Source organism: Hyla sarda, chromosome 1 (assembly GCF_029499605.1).
Source record: "Hyla sarda isolate aHylSar1 chromosome 1, aHylSar1.hap1, whole genome shotgun sequence".
Classification (NCBI taxonomy): Eukaryota; Metazoa; Chordata; class Amphibia; order Anura; family Hylidae; genus Hyla; species Hyla sarda.
Window position 1 is genome coordinate 600,516,916 of NC_079189.1, and position 22,894 is coordinate 600,539,809.

General features: G+C 38.4%; 2 protein-coding genes across 2 annotated transcripts; one reads left to right on the top strand and one right to left on the bottom strand.

The window, feature by feature from the left end:
• Nucleotides 1–3,840: 3,840 nt before the first annotated feature.
• LOC130291669 (serine/threonine-protein kinase SBK1-like) lies at nt 3,841–13,730 on the bottom strand. The gene is made up of 4 exons (XM_056540790.1): nt 13,659–13,730; nt 5,243–5,411; nt 4,730–4,932; nt 3,841–4,623 (listed from the first exon to the last, which is right to left on the bottom strand). Exons 1-4 carry the CDS (start codon nt 13,728–13,730, stop codon nt 3,841–3,843), a joined length of 1,227 nt encoding a protein of 408 aa, XP_056396765.1.
• A 507-nt stretch (nt 13,731–14,237) lies between these two features.
• Nucleotides 14,238–21,710, top strand: LOC130291721 (serine/threonine-protein kinase SBK1-like). Its single transcript, XM_056540913.1, has 4 exons — nt 14,238–14,360; nt 20,116–20,284; nt 20,637–20,839; nt 20,928–21,710. Exons 1-4 carry the CDS (start codon nt 14,238–14,240, stop codon nt 21,708–21,710), a joined length of 1,278 nt encoding a protein of 425 aa, XP_056396888.1.
• Nucleotides 21,711–22,894: the final 1,184 nt, after the last annotated feature.

The window sequence follows — 22,894 nt, forward strand, 5'->3', positions numbered from 1 at the left end:
CGCATGTCGGCTATTAACGCTTGCCCTCAGCTACAGGAATCAGCTGGGGGCCGGACGGTATGACGCGGGCTCGAGTCGAGTGCCCGTTTCATACCCTGTTAACAGCACATGGACGAGTATAGACGTCCATGGTCGTTAAAGGCTGTTTGGGCCTTTGTCCCTGGTGGTAATTCCTAGTTACACTATGGTCTTGTACCCTGAAGGTAACTGGGCAGCCCACAAGTCTTACCCTAACGTGATCCAATTTTTTACAGTGACCCCTATTACTCACACAGGATATATAATATATACCTATATGTAATAACTTTTTCATATTTCTATATTAGTAATTCAGCCCATATGACGGTGCAGCCTCTACATTTTGGAAGAGTAGTGTCTCTTTAAATGTCTGTTGTCTAGTCAGTTGCTGTGGCGACACCCTAGCCTATTCCCTATTCTCTGGTGTTTCTTTATCCATTTAGATCCCATCTTTCATCCATACACTATTAGGCCTGGGTATTTAAGTCTGCCTGATTCATTTCTGAGTGCCTGTGAAAGAATATAGTTTCTGAAGCTAGCTTCCCTATTCTGCTTTCTGCATTCCTCTTGATTAGGGTGCATTCACACCACCTTTCTTTCATCAAACACAGCGTTCTGAACATAATGTTTAGAACGCCGAGTAATTGCACGGATCTCTTCGGATAGGGGATACGATGTCTGTGGGTGGAGTACCCCTTTAATTCAATAAGTGAATGTGTGATACACAGTAACACTATGGAAACATCTAAAAGCCAACGCTACAGTATTTTGCTCAATACTTTTACCATGGTGCATCCATAGAATCAATGAAAAAAATGACTTTCAGAAATGCACCTTATATGTTCTATGGGCATCTGCAGTATACTCTATTATGGATAGTCAGACCATTGAGGTGTATGGTTTCAAGGCTATGTAATCGCCCTCCCACAACATATTTTGACAAGTTTTTGGCTTTTTCAGTGGCAATGACATGACAGACTCCATGTTGGGATGTAAACATTCTCTCACCAGGCAATGTGCGTGGTATCCTAAAAGATTAGAGATTCAATTCTAAAAAGAAACTATTTTGATCAGTATTGAAACCACATGACACTGGGCCATGGATTTGGGTTCTGAATCAAGTTCTCCTGATGGTGAGCAAAACTATAAGCAGGAGGTTGGATAACCATGAGGCTTGGGTAAACTGTATATAAGAAGACCAGGAGTAAGAAGACAAAATGCACGAAAAGCCAAATGTGGAAGCATGAAGAGAAAACAAGTATTGTGGCATAAATCGCAAACTCTACACCGGACTGGGCTGATCAGGAGAATAACTTTGGGACTGGTACTCCCTCTACTTATGTCTTGTATCTTAGACAATCATCTGGTAATATAATACATATGTATTTCCTTACTATAGGGGGAGGGATTGTCTTTCACATAAAGTCCTGTCTAATATCTATATTTATATTATTATAATATATTCTATCCCCACTGTAATGTCCTACCACACTGCCCTCTATGTATGTAGTTTCTGTTCACACTTGAAGTCTGCCCCATGCTGTTTTCCAAATACAGCTCAGACGTTCTACACACGTTGTATTTCTGGCTAGTTTTTCTGTTCTCATCCACAGGTTTTCCTTATATCTGCATTACTATATACATTATATTTATAGGGGCCATTACTATACTGGCATGCTAGGGGATTACTTTACACCTCCTATACAATTTATATATTTATACCCTGTTGTTTGAGTCAGCCACCATCTTTGGTTCTATTTCATCCATAACTGTATTTCTGTATATCTTTATTGATGTAGAGATATTTTTTTGACCTTAAATATATGTCCTTGAATGTGTGTGTCTTCAATAAAATTAATTTTTTTTATCATAAAAAAAGCTTTTTTTTCTCTGTGCATGAATTGTATTTCTGGTTAGTAGTCGCACTAACTAGTATTTTACAATAATGACATACAGTAACTTATTTAGTCTTTTTATTAAAACATGTCAGGCTTGGATAAAAAATTGACATTATTCATATCCAGTCCATGATTTTACTCATTAGATTGGACATTCTGAGACAATTTTATCAAAATCAACAACAGGTTTTATTTTTTAATATTTATTAACATATCACAAAATTAGCAAATTCCTCAAAAAGTCGATTAAACACAATCCAGACTGATTATATGACATTTCAACTCAAATGAGGGTCTTCATCAGATATCTTTGATTGCTGCGGAGGCTAGTGCGGTGTAGAACGGCCTTATGCCTGGAAAGGTAAAGAGCTGTGTTGCGGTCTGTGACCGCGATAGGAATTCACATCGCGGTCACAGACAGCAACACAGCTCTTCACCTTTCCTGGCGTAAGGCCGTTCTACACCGCACCAGCCTCCGCAGCAATCAAAGATATCTGATAAAGACACTCATTTGGGTCGAAACGTCAAATAATCTGTTTAGATTGCTATATATTCACATTTTTCAAATCTAAGAGTGCCGAGTCAATTCCTCTTGTCTATTGAGGATTGGGATCCTATTTGGGCACCTTCCATATACCAGAGCGTGCCATATTGATTTTTCACACAATTCAGATCCTACACCTCACCACATGTCTACCCTTCAATAATTTCCAAATCTCTTCTTATCCTACAAATAAACAGTGTGCATCCTATCCAAGATCATCTTTAGAAATTTGTATTTATTTAGAAGACATTTCAGTCAAGGAGTGTTCTATCATCCCATAATATTGCATGAATTGTTGTTGCAAAGAAAGAAGAAAGTCGATCCAGCAATTCCACTAAAACATCGATTTATTGGTTATTCAGCAGCATAAAATACCCCGCATGGATAGAATTCACCACACACCACCTGGTCAGTGATTCACAGCAAAATGGATGCGTTTTGAGCGCATGCGCGCTCTTGATCACCTGGTGATCAAGAGCGCGCATGTGCTCGAAACGCATCCATTTTGCTGTGAATCACTGGCCATGTGGTGTGTGGTGAATTCTATCCATGTGGGGTATTTTATGCTGCTGAATAACCAATAAATCGATGTTTTAGTGGAATTGCTGGATCGACTTTCTTCTTTCTTTGCTACGTGTATCAAGCCAGGCCAGGCTGAGGATCCGTGCAAGACCAGTGCGAGGTGAGCTGAAGATTACTATCTCTTCCTCTGATGAATTATTGTTGACAGACTGAATAACAACAAAAGTACGCCCAACAGTTGCGGAAACTGTCAGGCCACCTTATGTGCTTGTGCTCAAATGCCTATAATCTCTTCTCAATTACAACAATCAATTCAGACTCTAAGACTCCTTTTTACACCAGTACATGACTTCCTGATACAAGTGCTATCATTATCCATTATGTACAAGTTAACCGGCGCTCATTATTGGGAGTGTTGGGACATATGAACAATGGTTTTGGGTGACCCTTTACTCCAATTATTACTAAAAACACATTCCCTGTTTGCAGCCATGTAAGTTATCATTTGTCAGCAGCAAATCTCCAGGTGTATTTTCTATGGGATAAGCCAGAACACAACTGTTCACTTATTTGTCAACTGATTTTTTACATGAAGCAATAATGATTCCAATTGTCCGACAAGCACACTGTGTAAGCCTTAAATCTCCATTACACTCCATTGCTTAATGATCTTCTCCCCAAACTGATCCACAGCCTGCTCAGAGATAATCTTATCTTGGACAGTCTGTACATCAAAGAGGAAGAGGATTAACCCCTTTTTTCTTTATCTCTTATGTCAATGAAATAACCTTCTTACCCGATTCATGAAATTGGAGCCAGTTCCTGCTTCCATGAAGGACATGGCTAAATGGTTTCCTTTCATCCAATTTCCACCTCTGCTCCGACATAGACTGAGATCTCATCATCCATAAACACTGCTGGATACTGGATGTTGTCCTTCCAATGATCTGGATGCTCCTCGCCATGAGACCTGTCAGAGATCAAATAGTAAGACCTACTACTTAATATTGATGTAGTGGAAACACTAATGTGGGACACATTTGTTGTCCCAGACTCCTCAGATGAATTTACTTCCGTAGCATCTACTGGATCAGATGTTCCGGAAAATTCTTCTTTCCAGCATTCATCCAGGAACATAAATACTTCAGTACATTTACTCCGTCTATTACAGTCTATGGCTAAAAGACTGCTGAACAATGTCAGTGCCTCAGGTGAAAGTCTACCCCAAGGTGACGGAGGCTCCATACTCCCAAAATTATTCTGCCACTCAACAAAATTACAAAATTCTTGGTCTGATGGATCTGCTGATTGCCATGGAGATTCCCCTGTCAGCATGCAGTAAAGAACAACACCAAAGGACCAGACATCCAGAGAGGAGTCTATAACCAAAGTGTCCTGGTCGATAAGTTGCCTCATCTCCGGTGCCATAAATAATCTAGTGCCAGACTTTGAGTTGGTTATTGTTCCCTTCATCTGTGAAAGACCAAAGTCTGTAATTTTGATGAGGTGGCAGTCCTTATGGAACACCAGGATGTTCTCAGGCTTGATGTCCATATGAACCAGCCCCTTACTCTCTATGAATTCCAGGGCACTAGAGATCTGCACCGCACATCTCTTCACTATGTATTCTGGGAGTCCGTCCTGAAATAGAAAAATAAATGAAGTCAACACAATGGAAATATAACTAGAGGAAGAAAGGATATTGGGAATGTAGGGGGCTCAAGGTAATTTAGGGATTTCTACTTACATGAGGTGGAATCAGGGAGAAGAGATCTCCATATGTCGCCAGCTCCTGGGTGTAGGCAAAATAGTCATTGGTCTTAAAGGCGGTTCCATATATACCAATAATATTGGGATGGGATGACAAGAAGAATGATGTACTGAACTCCATAAGGAAAGAATATTCAGTTGTCTTCTTCCTATGAAGGAGCTTTACTGCCATTGTTTGATCTGTTAATGAAAAATAACAATGAATTTTACATATTTCACATGTAGGGCTTTACAATTTTGTCTCAGTGGACATAAGGGAATTGTAAAACTATTCTGTTCTTCAATGATTCTGTTAGGTCATAAAACAAAGAACTTATCATGTCATATGAACTATTCTTAAAACATTTGACCTAATTTCTACCACTTTAACAGGATGTATGTGTTTAGGATTCTGAACATTAATCACTATTTATGAATCTTTCTATTGTATCTAAATCATGGAGACTGTGTTCTGACATATCTATAATGATGGATCATTGACCACACTGACCTGTTTTCTTCTCCTTCACCATGAGCACAGAACCGTATCCACCATGTCCAAGCTCCTGGATGACTTGGTAGTTATCCTCCAGATCTATGTTCTGTAGACCAAGGGAAGCGATGGAGACAAGTCCCTCCAGGATGAGCTGCACGTCCTGTTTGTTGGAGGCCATTGTGTCCTGTACAAAGTTGAGACAAAATAAAAAATTATATGTATAAAAAAAGTAAAAATGACATCTATATATAAATATGAGAATGTACAATTTATACAAGTTTTAAAAAATAATAATTTTATAGCATTATGTAGAACACATTAAGCATAATATATATATATATATATATATATATATATATATATATATATATATATGTGTATATATATATATATATATATACATACATACACAGAATTGTAGTGGAGCAGCACTCCTGAGATACTGAAAATATCAGGGGGGTGCAAGCAGATGAAAGCACGATCCCAGGCACTATAGACAAAGTAGAAAATTATTCTGCAGCACTCCGTAGCATGCGGTAAAAATTGGTGGTTTATTCCATCAGACAAGTGCAATATATATATATATATATATATATATATATATATATCAATCATATAATGTATGTTGGGAAGGAAGAAAAAAAGAATAAAAAAAATAGACAAAACAGCATTTTAGAAATTACCTAGTTGAAATGAATCTTGAGTTAGGAACGGCTGAAAAATCCTTCACCAAAACCAAAGTTTCAGGATGGTAGGAGTCGTCTCCGGAAGCAGAGGAAGTGACTGACAAGAGGAGTTGGGGGATGGCTTTATATGGAAGAGGGAAAGAAAGAACAAGGGTCAATGAGCTCCCTGATTGGCTTAGAGTTGATGGACAAGTTTTACGTGGATTGAGGGAATTTACATTTCAATGGCATTCTACAGACTAAAGACCAAGAGGGTGCAAAGTGTGGGGACTGAGTCCTAGACATACCCTACTCTCTGCATACTTAAAAAATGGGGGCTTTGTATGGGCCCTATCCCCCCATAAAAGCTAATCATGTTTTTATAAAAGTTGTCTATGTCCTTCCCTGTACAGGATGTTATGATCTCCAGTAAAGGGCCTAGAGATCCTGAGGGCCCCCCGATAATACACTGGATATATAAAGGAAGGCCTTCTCTTTTCCCATGGATCCACTTCTGGCTTTGGTTCAAAAACTGCAGGCTCAGTTTTCCAAAAAAACACTAGCAAAAAACCTGTTGTGGAAACCTAGCCTAATGGAATCACCAGCAAGTCTTACACTCTATATTCCCTTCTCCTTTCTCTCCATACAAAAAGCCTATCATATGGCTGCCCCACTTGTTCTGTATATAAGTGATATAGTGACCGGGTCTATATGTGGAGATATGGATTGTATTTTGCCATCAGTCAGTATATGGGGAGGGAAGGATACAGCACAGTGAATGGATGTATAAGGAATATATTATTAGGTTAGGTTCATGTTCAGCTGCACAGATTGAGTCACTGTCTCTTCTTAATACAGGGAAATGTTCTCAAAATTGTAGAAATATTTTCTATTTTATTTGTCACGTAAATTTTTTTAACCCTTTTTGTGACTGGATAGTGAGACATTGATAGAATTATTTATAATAGAAACTTCTTAATTGTGTCTTTAAGTGAGATTCAGACCCTTGTGAGGAATCATCCTTCCCTGGTCTGGTCTTTCTCCCCCCCGGTATCGGACTATAGTTAGTGGACCCTCTTGTCCTTACATGTTATTAGACGATGGGTGCAGACAATAAGGGGCTTTACATTGGGTGCTATGCTGGGGATACGAGCTATGAAGATGGTAACATGCGGTTATTGGTTCCATGCAGTGTCTCTTCATTGTCTCTGATTTCTTTATAACACAGATTGCAGTTTGGTGATGGGCAGCCTCATTGCTATGTGGGTGTCTCCGGAATAACATGGCCAATTAATTTCTATTTTACTGCAGAATTCACATTTTTTTTTTATTAGACTTATTGGAATACAAAGAAAAATAAAATATGTTTTGTGTAAAAGAAATATCACTTTTTTTCAGTACAAGAACTAATATGTTGTACAATCTCCTGGGATGGCCATGGGGGTAACATTCACCCCAAGTTATTACCCAGCCTAATATTTTTAAGTATTTTTATGTACATCCATCAATGTTTAATATACAGACGTTATACTGTGTTCTTCATATGTTATAATATAAATATACATAATATTATTATAACGTTTTCTTGTGTATTTTTTGTGGTAGAAGGAAATTTTAAGTGAATAGCAATGGGAATACATGGAAAAGTGTTTAAATGTTAAATGTCTCAGAAAGCTACTATAATTCCAACATTGTGTCTACTAAGAGATACTTTTTTGTAGACTTCTATTGTGCAGATTATTAGAAAAAAAATAGGGAAGTAATTTATTCCTACTACTATTTTTTGCATATATTTTGCTATGTATCTTACACTATGTGAACAAATTTGGAGTTAGTTTTATGATGCCACAAGGTGAATAAACAAATTTATCATGTCAGCAGAAGGAAAGGCTGAAATGTTTTCCTTTCTTACTACATCATCCCATTAGTGGCACAATGGTGGATCCTCTGGGGTTGGACAGGATGGGGATCACAGGAGATGAGGGCAGAAAGTTTCCCTCCTTAGTTTCATCTCATTTACATGATAACACCCCGATCAGAGCTGATTTGGGCCAAAATCACCATGGTCATTAATTGTGTAGATGTGCAAAAAAAAAATCCATCAGGTTAAGGCTTTTTAGAAATTGTTTGAGAAATTCAGAATTTCCTGTACTGCTTGTGGGTGTGACAAAAATTACCACCTTAATGAATTACATAGTTTTCATTGTGAGGCTAATGTCTCGGTGTGATCTATATTGTTTTGTAGACAATCACATTGATTTGTAAATTAGATAAACTATAAACCAGGTGCAGTCACATTTACAACACTAGCTTTCAAATCCTTATATTTTTTAAACTTTTTTCATTTATTAAAAAAATTATTTCAAAGAGAAATAATGTTTTATTAAGGAAAAAATAAATAAATGTGTGTGTGTTCAAAAAACATGTGAGGCGTAAGTACTCACTATAACCCTTGTTACATTCCTTGAGGGGTGTAATTTCTAAAATAGTGTCACATGTGTGGGGTTACTGCTGTTCTTGCACAATGGGGGCTTTTGTAAAGGAACATGGTCCCCGACATCAATTCCAACAAACTTCACTCCAAACTTCACTCCAAAAGCCCAATGGCGCTCCTTCTATTCTGAGCCTTTCGGTGTTCCCGCAGAGCACTTTACATCCACATATGGGGTATTTTCTTTCCCAGGCAAATTTGCTAAAATTTTGGGGGCCTTTTGCCCTGTTACCCCATGTGAAAATTAAACATTTGGAGTAACACCATAATTTGTGTGTTAAAAATCTAATTTTTCCCTTTTATGGCCCACTGTTCAAAAAACCTGTGAGGTGTAAGTACTCACTGTATCCCCCTCACTGTTCCTGGAGGGGGTGTAGTTTCCAAAATGCTGTCACATGTGGGGGGGATTTCTGCCGTTCTGGCATTGTGGGAGGTTTGTAAATGCACATGGCCCCCCACTTCAATTTCAACAAAATTCTCTCTTCAAAAGTCCAATGGCGCTCCTTCTGTTCTGAGACCTGTAGTGAGCCAGCAGAGCACTTAACGTCCACATATGGGGTGTTTTCTTAATTGGAAGAAATTGGGCTTCAAATTTGGGGGCCCATTTTCTATTACGTCTTGTGAAAAGTAAATATTTGGGGTAAAACCATCATTTTAGTGCTAAAAATAAAATTTTCCATTTTTATGTCCAACTTCAACGCAAAGTCGTCAAACACCTGTGAGGTGTTAAGGGGTATAGTTTCCTTGAGGGCTATAGTTTTCAAAATAGTATGCCATATGGGCTTCCTAAATGCAACATGGCCCCCAAAAACCATGACAGCAAAACTTGTTTTCAAAAATCCCATAGTTGCCCTTTCCCTCTTGAGCCAGGTTGTGAGCTCGCAGAGCACTTTATGTCAACATATGAGTATTTCCATACTCGAGAGAAATTGGGCTACAAATTTTGGCGCTTTTTTTCTCCTTATACCACTTTTAAAAATGAAAAAATGGGGCTACAAGAATAGGTTAGTGAAAAATGCAGATTTGGATTTTTCTCCTCCACTTTGCTGCTATTTTTGTGAAACACCTAAAGGGTTAACAAACCTTCTGAATGTCATTTTGAATACTTTGAGGGGTTTAGTTTCTATAATGGGGTTATTTATGGGGTATTTCTCACAGAAAGGCCCCTCAAATCCACTTCAAACTTAACTGGTCCCTGAAAAATTCAGATTATGAGATTTTTGTGAAAATTTGGAAAATTGCTGCTATACTTTGAAGCCCTCTAATGTCTTCAAAAACTAAAAAAAAACATATCAAAATTATGATGCCAACATAAAGTAGACATATTGGGGGACATTTACTAATCTAGTCTATTGTGGGTATGCTTATAGACCAGCGTATGTGGTAGTCTCCTGTCTATTGTGCTCCTAATTTATCAAAGGTCTCACAGCCCTTGATCAATTCTGTGCTCAGACTTCAGGGTCTACAGCTTAGACTGCATTTAGACCTGCTCCAACATGGTCTGACATTTCAGCGTATTTTGGGCAGATGCGACTTGTCGCACAAAAGTCGCACTTGATAAATTCAGTACCAATGCATTTTCCAATGCATTTCTGTCTAAAAATAGACTTGCATGCATCATGTTCTAAAAATCCTCTACAGCAAAAGTCGCAGAAAAGTCGCACATATTTAGACTGCAACTTTCTGTGTGACAAATTTAGACAGGAAAAACCAGTCAAAATCCTTTGATAAATCTCCCCCATTGTATTTGTGAATCAATATATAATTTATTTGGAATATCTATTTTCCTTAGAAGCAAGAGAGTTTCAAAGTTAGCAAAAATGCAAAGTTTTCAAAATTTTCATGAAATGTTGGGATATTTCTCCAAGAAAGGATGCAAGTAACAAAGAAAATGTACCACTATGTTAAAGTAGAATATGTCACAAAAAAACAATCTCTGAATCAGAATAAATAGTAAAAGCATCTCAGAGTTATTAATGCATAAAGTGACAGTGGTCAGAATTGCAAAAAAGGGCCTAGTCCTTAAAGTGAAAATGAGTCCCTAAGGGGTTAAATAAAACTTCTCCTAAAAATCCCACCACTAGGGGTCCACATACCTAGCAGCAGAACCCCCACGATCAGACATCTTATCCCCTATACTTTGGATAGGGGATAAGATGTCTAAGAGTGGAATACTTTTAACTTTTGTGTTTTGGGTTATGTTATTTAAAAAACATTTGCCACTGAGAAACTATATTTATTAAGGAGAAAATTATTTAAAATCATGAGAATGAATTGCAAAAACAATGTCAACATGTTATAGTTATGAAAACATTTTTGCAAATATAAAAATAAAGAAACTTAAATTAAGACATTCAGTAAAACATATAGATGGCAAAAAAGATTTTAATAAATGCATTTATACACAGCTCTTGGTTCAATTATAGACCGATTGATCACTACAATGATTTTTGTGTAATTTTCTTAGTTGTCTAAGATGGTTTGGTTTTTGCACATACATTTCCATTCTCTAGCATAACTAGCAGCAGGACCCCCGCGATCAGACATCTTATTCCCTATACTTTGGATAGGGGATAAGATGTCTAAGAGTGGAATACTTTTAACTTTTGTTAGTTTCTCAATGGCAAATGTTTTTTTAAAATAAAATATGTTTATTGAGGGGAAAATAATTTACAATCATGAGAATTGCAAAAACTATGTCAACATGTTATACTGTATTTATGGAAAAAAGTTAGCAAATATAAAAAAAGAAACTTAAATTAAGACAATCTAAGATGGTTTGTTTTTTGCACATAAAACTTCCATTCTCTAGCAAAATCTGTTAACAACAGTATGAAATATGTAGTAAATTAAAAATTATTTGGACAGTTTATTCTGTAGACGGCTGCTTAACAATGAGGTGCCAGTCACAGACTGAAAATTGAAATCTCTATTTTTTATTGTTTACTTTTAAGGCACATTCATACAATTTAGCTCATTAACAAAAAAAACACAAAAAAAATAGAAATTCCAATTTAGAGAAATAAGAATTAACAGTAATTTCCTTTGGTGTATCTTGGGTTTTCTATGGTATGTGTCATCTTTAACAAAAAATTAACAATGGAAATAAAATAGATAAGATGACACATACCAACAAGAAGACTGTTAATTCTTATCTCTGTACATTGGAATTTCTATTAATTCGGGGTTTTTTTTGTTAATAAGCTTAGTTATATAAATATGCCTTAAAATTAAACAATAAAAAATAGAAATTCCAAATTAGTCTGTTTACTTTTAAGGCATATTTATAGAGCTAAGCTCAAAAAGAATTAACAGTCATCTCCTTTAATGTATCTTGGGTTTTCTATGGTATGTGTCATCTTATCCATTTTATTTCCATTGTTAAAGATGACACATAACATAGAAAACCCATGATATACTGAAGGAGATGACTGTTAGAAATTACAATTTACAGAAATAAAAACTATTTTTTAATAGTCATCTCCTTTTGGTATATCTTGGGTTTTCTATGGTATGTGTCATCTTTAACAAAAAACGAACAATAGAGATACAATGGATAAGATAGCACATACCATAGAAAACCCAAGATACGCTGAAGAAGATGACTGTTAATTCTTTTTTCTGTAAATTGGAATTTCAATTTTTTTGTTTGTTGTTTTTTTTTTTTTTGTTAATGAGCTAAGTTGTATGAATATACCTTAAAAGTAAATAATGGAAATAAGATGGATAACATTAAACCTACCATAAAAAAAAAAAACTAAGATGCACTGAAGGAGATGACTGTTAGTTCTTATTTTTGTACATTGTAATTTCTAATTTTCTGTTTATATGTTTATTTATGGTTACCTCAGGTTACCACTTTTTGTTATTTGGAAATGACCCTACACTGTTAGTGGGTGTAACCAAAATTGTTCTCTTAATGAATAAACTAATTTCCATTGTGAGGCTAATGTTAGGGTGGAACCCTATTGATGTGGTTGTCCACAAAACAATAATGTTAAGGTAATACAATATAAACAAGGCACAGTCTTTACACATTCTCGTTTTCCCATCTTTACATTTTTTAAACTTTGTTTCTCCGGACAACTTACATTGAGCACTAGGAAAAATGACACATACCCCGTTTACATTATGTGCAATGTAATAGTGTGGTCAAAGGTGACAAATCGTACCACCCGTTAACAGGGAAACAATATTCCATCGGAGGATATTACACATGTGATTCCACATATGTTGTATAACTAATTGAATGTCCCTATAGTCTCGCATATGTTGGTGAGACAACCCAGCATGTACATGATCATATCTCTCAACACAAGTCTACCGTACAATTAGAAGACAGAATGGTCTTTTACCCAACCTCACATCATTTTATGACAGCAGGTCACACGGTTGCACAATTGCGTTTTCAGGTACTCGAGCAAATTTCCAAACAAAGAAGAGGGGGTGACAGCATTTAAATCCTCAAAACAAGGGAGGCCTATTGGATCCATACTTTGCAAACTCTTGAACCCTTTGGTCTGAATAGGGAATATGTGATTACGCAACTAATATAATACTGTCTTTTCAAGCATTATTTACATTATCTAACATCCATTATGCTTTTTATATTTTAGGCCACATGATTCGTTGTGGAGGTCATTGATCACCCTTTCTCTAGTATCCTTTGGATTATATACTCATTCTCTATTTTTTTCATCTTCACTCTCTCCTATATGCCGACACCTTCTATTTTCCTTTTTTCTGCTCTTCACCCTCTTTTCCTTCTCCTTCCTTTTCTATTCATATTTCATACCATAGGGCCCAATTTCTGTTACATCCTTTCCATACCATAATTTTCTATTATATTCACCTATAGTTCAAAAATGTGGATATGGATCTTGGTTTTGTTCCATCATTTTCAATACATTTACTTATTCCCATATACATCCTTTCCTATATATTAATTTGTCTATTCCTTACACATCTGCCCAATATACTTGACTTTATGCATACATTTATTTTTATTTTCCTTCCTCATATCTCTTACTTTCATCTTATTCTATATCTATCATACTTTATTTCTCTTTTATCTTGTCCTATATTTTTCCCATTATTCTATGGCACATAGTAACACATAGCATACGCACTTCCTGTCCTTTCCCCTCTCCTACCGCTGTGCGATGCTCGCTTGCATTCCACATGACGCACTTCCTGCCCACGCTGTATACCGGTAGTGGGAGCTCATCACACCTGCCTAGGACACCCAAAATAGGACAGTGCTGCCTCTTCTCACCATTCTGCAGCGGTCATAGGCCGCACTACCCACTGTTCCTACTTCTCCCGGCTTCAGGCTGTAGCCACACATTATTCTTGCCTCCACAGCAATCCTGGTGGGTAGCAGGGGGATACACCTAACTGCATGATGTAGGACACTGCGGCTCTCTGCCTCTCCTGGCTGCTCTGGGCTCTGCCCCCTCCCTCCTCCCCTCTGCCTCAACCCTGGAATGGACTGCCCCCGCTGGCAGGATGAAAATTGCATTCAGCATTATAGATTTCAGCCACCCTACCTGTAACCAAGGCTGGTGTGAGGTTTTTAGGTGTCCGGGACTGACTCTCACCCCTCATGCGTGGTCTTGTGTCCGTTCGTAGGGCGTTCAGTAACAGAAGTTTCACTCTTTCCACCCCCCCCCCCCAAATTAAGTAGCAGGGGAATGGTATGGTCCTGGGGGCGCAGTCAGGTGACTGCAGCGCTGGTGGAAACATCCGCGTGCTTGGCGCAGCATGTGATGGGGGCAGATGGCATTGTGGGATGCCTCCACACACACCCAGCTCTCTAAGGTGACCACGGCGATGGGAACAAGAGGAAACCCAGATGGAGACAGGAACCTCTACAGCAGTGGTGAGGTGTTTTTCTCTTAATGTGGATGTGGATATGGACAGTAACGAGCCTCCCTCCCCGGTTGTTACTAGAGTTTATGGTGCTGGTGGGAATGGCGTTTGGGGGAGCGCATTGAGGGGTCAATGGTGGCCAACTGAGGCAAGATTTCAAGATTGATGGATGAAACTGTTTATCTCATGTTGCATATAATGATGTAGTTTGCCTATGCATGGACATTGTTAGACTGCCCACCAATGGATTATTTATCTCTTTTGATTACCGTTAGGCCAGACACATCCTGGTCTTGGCATAGGACTCTGATATAAGGGTTGGTACAGTCTACAGGTATTGATGCTCTATAGCAGTGCACATATCAACAGCTAACCGTCAGGTAACTCCTCTCAGAAACACTTGCACTAGTTTATATGTGGCCCTCCTCAACAAATTGGTTGAACCCGGTCTGTTGCATTTCAGAGGAAGGTCAATTACTCCAGGGTCAACCTGGGATAGTGGACAATGGAGGAGAGTCTAAGTTGAGACTGACTGAACTTTATTATAAATCCTGAAATGGCACCGAAAGTTCAGAGGAAGTCAGGTGGAATAGGGAATTTGGGTGGCTCACCTAACACGAGCCGACTGGATAAGTTCTACAAATCCCCCACCACTTCGGCTAAGACACTTTTGAACAGGGCCCAAGGGACCCTAAGTGGTGAAGTTGCTAACACCGGTTCAAGATTTGCTGCTTTAGAGGTGGAGGAGCTGCAGGAGCAGGGGGAGAGACCACCCAGCACCATCAGTGCTAAATGAAATACTGGCAGAATGAATGCAACACGGGAGTTCAGAATCTGCAGGTCCAAATAGGATCAATAACGTATGACCTTTCCCTACTGCGAGATGATGTGACGAAAATGAGAGAGAGTTACTAGCCTCGAGGCTCACATACCAGAGATGGCTAAACAGGTTAAAGCCACTGAAGCTGTATATACTCAAATAAATCAAATAAATCTTCTGGCAAATATGGTCAAACATACAGATGCTTGGGGTGCTGGAAGGATCCGACCAAAATGACCCACTTGAGTTCTGTCATAAAAAGCTAATAGACAACATAGGAGTAAAAACCCTCTCACAAGTGTTCTGCATTGAGAGGGCCCACTGAAACCCCTACCGCGGGGCACCCCACCTCCCACCATTCTAATGAAGACCTTAAAGGGGTACTCTGGCCCTAATGCATTTTATTCCCTATCCAAAGGATAGGGGATGTCTGATCACGGGAGTCCTGCCGCTGGGGACCCCCGCAATCTGTCATTCAGCACCCACCTTTGCAAGCTCTTCGCAACGCTGGAGGCTCCGAGTAAGCCCACTAATTTACTAGCTCATATAGTCAAAAATAATAAACAAAAGAAAAAAATTGAAAAATGAAATGCCTGGATTGGCAAACTACAAATGAACCACTGTAGATCAGGCAGAAATTCATAATTTGTTTTAAAATGTTATTTACATCTGAGATCTCAGAGTCTAAGTCTGATATGGATAACTTCCTTGCCACTATTGGTCTTCCTAAAATATCTAGTAATGGAAGGGAAGGATTGGGAAGGAAAATAGAATTGGAAGAGGTGCCAGAGTTGATAAATAATTTACCCCTGGGCTCTACACCCAGGGGTACATGTCTTTATAAAAGACATACTCGGGCATTATCCCCAATTCTATTACAAGTTATTTTTAAATCAAGTAAGACTAATTTATAGGGTGTTATTTTTTTTTTTTTTTTACTGAGCCGTGGGTTTGTGTCGTTTGAATATACATAACATAGTATAGTATAGTATTATAGTATGTCAAAAAGAGAGGAGGAAAACTAAAGAAAATTATTATAATAGTATAATGCATTGGCCTCTCCTGTATATCTAGATACATTATCTGGTATAGATAATTGGACATGTATACAATAGAGAACTTTTTTGGTGGTCACTCTTGGAGTCTCATAAGTGAAATTTCTTGGCACTTGGCATTCTCCGCCCCTGTCCCTCCTCATGGCCTCTGTGAAGGGTCAGCCACATTAAATTTTATTTTCTTTATGTTAAGTATAGTTTGCACCATTAAACAAAGATTAGGCATTGTCCAAAGACATCTGACATGACTTCTAAAGTAGACACTATGACCAAAGAACACAAAACTTTGTATGTATGGATATTTGGGTGGGCTACTAGTATCAACTTGATGGTTATATTAGCCTTGATGTTTATGTGTATAGGTTGTACATTACTATGTATACTACTACTTTAAAGGCTGTTTGGGCTTTTGTCCCTCATGGTGAATCCCAGTTACGCTATGGTCTTGTACCCTGAAGGTAACGTGGCAGCACACAAGTCTTAACCTAAAGTGATCCAATTTTTTACAGTGAACTCTATTACTCACACAGGATATATAATATATACCTATATGCAATAACTTTTCCATAATTCTATATTAGTAATTAAGCCCTTGTGACTGTGCTGCCTCTACATTTTGTAAGAGCAGTGTCTCTTTTATTGTCTGTTGTCTAGTCAGTTGCTGTGGCGACGTCCTAGCCTATTTCCTATTCCCTAATGATTTTTTATCCATTTAGATCTCATCTTTCATCCACACTCTGTAAGCCTGGGTAATTAAGTCTTCCTGATCCATTTGAGTGCCTGTGAAAGAAGTTGTGTCAAATACACAACCTTAAGTATGAACGTTAAAGATGGGTGGTTGGTTTTACCCAATTTTAGGTTATATTTCATGGCCAGTATTTAATATTGTAGTTAACAGATTTTTCAGGAAAAGATGACACATACCATAGAAAACTAAAGATACACTGAAGGCGATGACTGTTAATTCTTATTAATGTAAATTGGAATTTCTATTTATATGTTTATTTCGGGTTACCTCAGGTTTCTACTTTTTGTTATTTAAAAAAAAAAAAAAACCTATACTGTTAGTCTGTGTAACCAAAATGATCATCTAAATGAATAAACTCATTTCCATTGTGAGGCTAATGTTAGGGAGGGAACTTATTGATGTCATTGTCCAAAAAACAAAAATGTTAATGTAATGCAATTACATAAATAAGAAAAGATTTAATTTACAGTCACATGAGAATTAAACATAATGACCTAGGTTTTTAAATGACATTATATTACATGGTGACTGTCAAGAAAATAAAAACAATTACAGATATGAAATGGGATGCATATACGGATATGGATGCTCATAAAATAGCACAAGTTGTATGTACTTGAAATTGGTATCAAAGATAGAAAAATAGTGTAAGCTCTGCTGGTGATTTCATTACAGTAATGGAGAGTGTTCATCCTTCGATGGAATTTCATCTTATAAGACCTTGAAGTCCAGTGTATTGACAGAAGCCCCTCAGGGCCTTGAGCTCATAAAATCTTGTTTAGGGGAGCACACAGACAGTTGATAGCCCCTGTATAAGAACACTTTATGGGCCCAATCACCCTATAAGAGCACAACATAAAGTCCCCTTTTTCTTAAGTATATAGAGAGTGGGGTATGTCTAGGACTTAGTCCCTGCACTTTACACTTTGTTCTTCAGTCTGAAAAATGCTATTGAAATGTAAATTAACTCAATTCGCATAAAAGCTTGTGCATCGACTCTCATCCAATCAGGGAGCTCATTGACCCTTGTTCTTCATTTCCCTCCCCCATATAAACCATCCCCATGTCCTCTGGTCAGTCACTTCCTCTGCTTCCAGAGACGACTTCTACCTCCCCAAGACTTTCGATTTTTAAGCTGTTGCTAACTGAGGATTCATTTCTACAAGGTAATTTCAAAAATTTAGTTTTGTCTCATTTTAAAGTTTTTTTTTAAAGTTTTGTCTTATTTATGTTATTTTTAATTTCAATCAATTACTGTATATATATAATTTTTTCTTTGTGATATTTTTAATATTCATTGCAATATAGAGTTTTTTGCAATCTATATTGTGTGCTATTGAAGAAATGTATTCATGATATGATATTCATGATCTGTCACTTTCTACCACATTGTACCAGACAGGTAGATACCAAGATGAGATTTTATTTCCTTATGTTAACTCATTTATAGGGTGGTGTGTTTTTTTTGTTTTTGTTTTTTACTGAGCCGTGGCTTTGTGTCTTTTGAATATACATAACATTAGAATTTTCTTTAGTTTCCTTCCTTTCTTTTTGACATACTATAATACTATACTATAATAGTATAATGCATTGTATCTAGATATACAGGGGAGGCCATTATCTGGTATAGATGACTGGATATGTGTACAATAGAGAACTATTTTGTGGTCACTCTAGGAGTCTCATAAGTGAAATTTCTTGGGACTTAGCATTCTCTGCCCCTGTCCCCTCTCATGGCCTCTGTAAAGGGTCAGCCACGTTACATTTTATTTACTTTATGTTAAGTATAGTTTGCACCATCAAACAAAGAATAAACATTGTCCAAAGACATCTGACATGACTTATAAAGTAGACACTACGACCAAAGAGGGCAAAAATTTGTATGCATGGATATTTGGGTGGGCTACTAGTATCAACTTGATCATTATATTAGCCTCGATTTTTAGTGTATAGGTTTGCACATTACTATGTATACTACTACTTTAAAGGCTGTTTGGGCCGTTGTCCCTCGTGGTAAATCCCAGTTACACTATGGTCTTGTGTGCTGCCAAGTTACCTTCAGGGTACAAGTCTTAACCTAAAGTAATCCAATTTTTTTACAGTGACCCCTGTAATTCAGCCCTTGTGACTGTACGGCCTCTACATTTTGTAAGAGCAGTGTCTCTTTTATTGTCTGTTGTCTAGTCAGTTGCTGTGGCGACGTCCTAGCCTATTTCCTATTCCCTAATGTTTTTTTATCCATTTAGATCTCATCTTTCATCCACACTCTGTTAGGCCTGGGTATTTAAGTCTTCCTGATCCATTTCTGAGTGCCTGTGAAAGAATATAGTTTCTGAAGCTAGCTTCCTTATCCTGCTTTCTGCATTCCTCTTGATTAGGGTGCATTCACACCATGTTTCTTTCATACAACAGTGACCAGATCCGTCTGGGAAATGTCAAAACCGGGCACTCCTGTATCCCAGCTGGACCCTGTCTGCATCTCATTCTATTAAAGTGAGCAGACAGGAGTCAGATAGTGACTCCAGTTTGCTCATTTTTGCCCTGTACCCGGTTTTGTGGCCGGACTGAAGACATTTATCTGACTCCAGTTGGCTCATTCAAATGAATGAGATGCAGGCTGAGTCCGGCTGGGATACGGGAGTGCCCAGTTTTGATATTACCCAGACGTATCCAGTCATCATATGAAAGAAATATGGTGTGAATGCAGTCTTACTTGGTATTTTGTGACCCCCACTTTTGTCTTTAGATATTCTCTCTGGTTTTGTGTATTGGTTTTAATTTTGTCCTCTTCGTTCTGACTTGGCACGTTGACAATCCTGTGTGTTCGTTTGTCTCCCCTGAGTATTGTATTGTGTGTTTAACCTTTTTGTATTCCTGACATTCCTTGACCTTTTGACTGAGTTTACTGTAGTTTGTGTGCTGGGACTTAATCTGTTATTTTGACTCTAGACAGATTCACAACCATAAAGAAGGTCCCTGCCTGTTAGGGCTGATATGCAATAGGAAGGGACAGGGGTTGTGGATGAGTGCAGGAACTCCCCTTTTTCCTGCCTATACATGGCACACTTATTCACTGATGTTCACCTATTGTAACAAGTGTGTCGGCATTACATACTAAACTAAATAAAGACATGACTATTTTATAGAGATTTTGTGGAATTTTTTCTTAAGGATCTGGAATATATGGGGAGAAGACAATATAATAATGATCTTAATTTATTGTCTCTACCTTGTATAGGATTCAATGGCCTCCAGTAAACAAGACGTGCAGCTCATCCTGGAGGGACTTGTCTCCATTGCTTCCCAGGGTCTACAGGAAATAGATCTACAGGAGAACTACCAAGTCATCCAGGAGCTTGGAGATGGTGGCTATGGTTCTGTACTCATGGTAAAAGACAAGAAAACAGGTCAGTGGGGGGTCAATGATCCATCATAAAAGATATGTAACAGTCTGAAGATCATAGCAGGACACAATCTCTATGGTTTAGATACAAAAGGGGATATTTAGGAAAAGTGAATGTATTTACCAGGATGTATGCATTTAGGATTGTACTAAAGTGGTAGAAAGGGTGCAAAATGTATCCAAATTCACATGACACTACATTTTTATGATACATTTGAATCAATGAAGCAGTTCAGATAAGAAAGAGGCCAAAGCTCAAAACCTTAGTTTTATAATACCCAAATGTCCAATGAGACAATACTATAAAGCCCTATATGGGATGTATTTACAATTCATTGTGTTTTTTTTATTAACAGATGATACAATGGCATTAAAGCTCCTGTATAGACAGAAGACAACTGAATTTTCCTTCCTCATGGAGTTCTGCACATCATTCTTCTTGTCATCCCATCCCAATATTATTGGTATATATGGTACTGCCTTCATGACGGATGACTGCTTTGCCTATACCCAGGAGCTGGCGACAAATGGAGATCTCTTCTCCCTGATTCCTTCTAATGTAAGTAGAAATCCCTGAATTCCAACATTTCCTATGTCCTTCCTGTAGTATTATTTCAATTTGTCTTAACTTTATTTCTCTATTTCAGGATGGACTCCCAGAAGACATGGTAAAGAGATGTGCGGTGCAGATCTCCAGTGCCCTGGAATTCATAGAGAGTAAGGGGCTGGTTCATATGGACATCAAACCTGAAAACATCCTGGTGTTCCATAAGGACTGCCACCTCATCAAAATTACAGACTTTGGTCTTTCACGGGTCAAGGGAACAATAACCAAAACCGTGTCGGGCAGTAGAATATTTATGGCACCGGAGATAAGGCAACTTACCGACCAGGACACTTTGGTTATAGACTCATCTCTGGATGTCTGGTCCTTTGGTGTTGTTCTTTGCTGCTTGCTGACAGGGAAATCTCCATGGCAGTCAGCAGATCCATCAGACCAAGAATATTGTAACTTTGTTGAGTGGCAGAATAATTTCGGGAGTATGGAGCTACTCTCACTATGGAGAACACTTTCACCTCAGGCACTGAAAATGTTCAGCGGTCTTTTAGCAATAGACTGTAATAGAAGGAGTAAATGTACTAAAGTATTAATGTTCTTGGATGAATGCTGGAAAGAAGAAATCCCAGAGACAACTGATGTAGTAGTTGCTACGGAAGTAAAATTATCTGAGGATTCTGGGCCAGAAAATGTCCACCACAGTAGTGTTTCCACCACATCAACCTGTAGTACAGAGTCTTACTATTTGACCTCTGACAGTTCTCATGGCCAGGAACATCCAGAACATTGCAATGACGACATCCAATATCCTTCAATATTCGAGGAGGTCAAGATTTTAGTCAATGTAAGTGAAGAGGTGGAAATTGGATGAATGGAAATCATTTAGCCATGTCCTACATGGTAACAGTAGGTGTCTCCAATTCCAGGTAAGATTATTGTTGGTCGACAGATGGAATGGGTGGGCTTGATTTTTTCCAACTGACCAATTTTTTTTTCCTGAGATTTTGACATCCAATAGACAAAGGGAGATTGTGTGGCAGAGATTGCGGGGTGTGTTGCTGTTAAGTAAGGTTCAATTAAATAGTGGGAGGTATAGTAGAGGTTGTGTTTTAGAAGGTTTTGGAAAGAGCGAGCACATGGTTCATTTATATTGGGATTGTGGGATAGCATAGGAAGTAGGGAGAGGGCTGGGTCCTTCATAGAGTTTTCTGGAGACTAAAATGGTTAATGTACTAATACCAAAGATAAAGGGTTACTTCCCCTAGACCTTATGTTCATAAGCGGTTGGAAGACTACAACCCCCAGCATGTCCTCACTTTAAGGGCATATGGGCGTTGCAACAGGTAGCGGGTGAATGGACGACATGCGCCGCAGGAGGGTGAGAGATGCGCGGGCGTGTGGGAGAGAGGCTGTGGAGTGCTCCACAGTCTAAGTGGCAGTGACATGTGCGGAGAAACTTCTATTTAAAAATCTTAATCCTTCCAGTACTTATCAGCTGCTGTATGCTCCACAGAAAATAGTTTTCATTTTGAGTTTCCTTTCTGTCTGACAGCGCTCTCTGCTGACCTCTCTTGAAAGTTCCTGACATGGACAGAGTAGGAGTAAATCACCAAAGCAAACCTCTCCTGCTATGGACAGTTCCTGACATTGACCACATTGTTCTCTGCTGACACCTCTGTCTGACTGGAAAGAATACACAACTTCCTAAGATTTTTAAATAGAAGTCGTTTACAAATCAGTTTAACTTTCTAGCATCGTGACATCACGGCACGCCCCCTCAATGCAAGTCTATGGATGGGGCATCACGCCCCCCTCCCATAGACTTGTATTGAGGGGGCAGGACATGACTTCACGATGCCCCGTCCATCATCAGCCTCGGAGAAAACTTAGCTCCAGGCTGCTGAGGTGCCGGGTTGCTGCAGAGGGGATCGTGGGGGTCGATCAGACAACTTATCCCCTATCCTTTGGATAGGGGGATAACATTTCTAGGGGTGGAGTACCCCTTTAACTTAACATTCGATGATATCGGTGCAAAATAACCCGACATAATAGCTA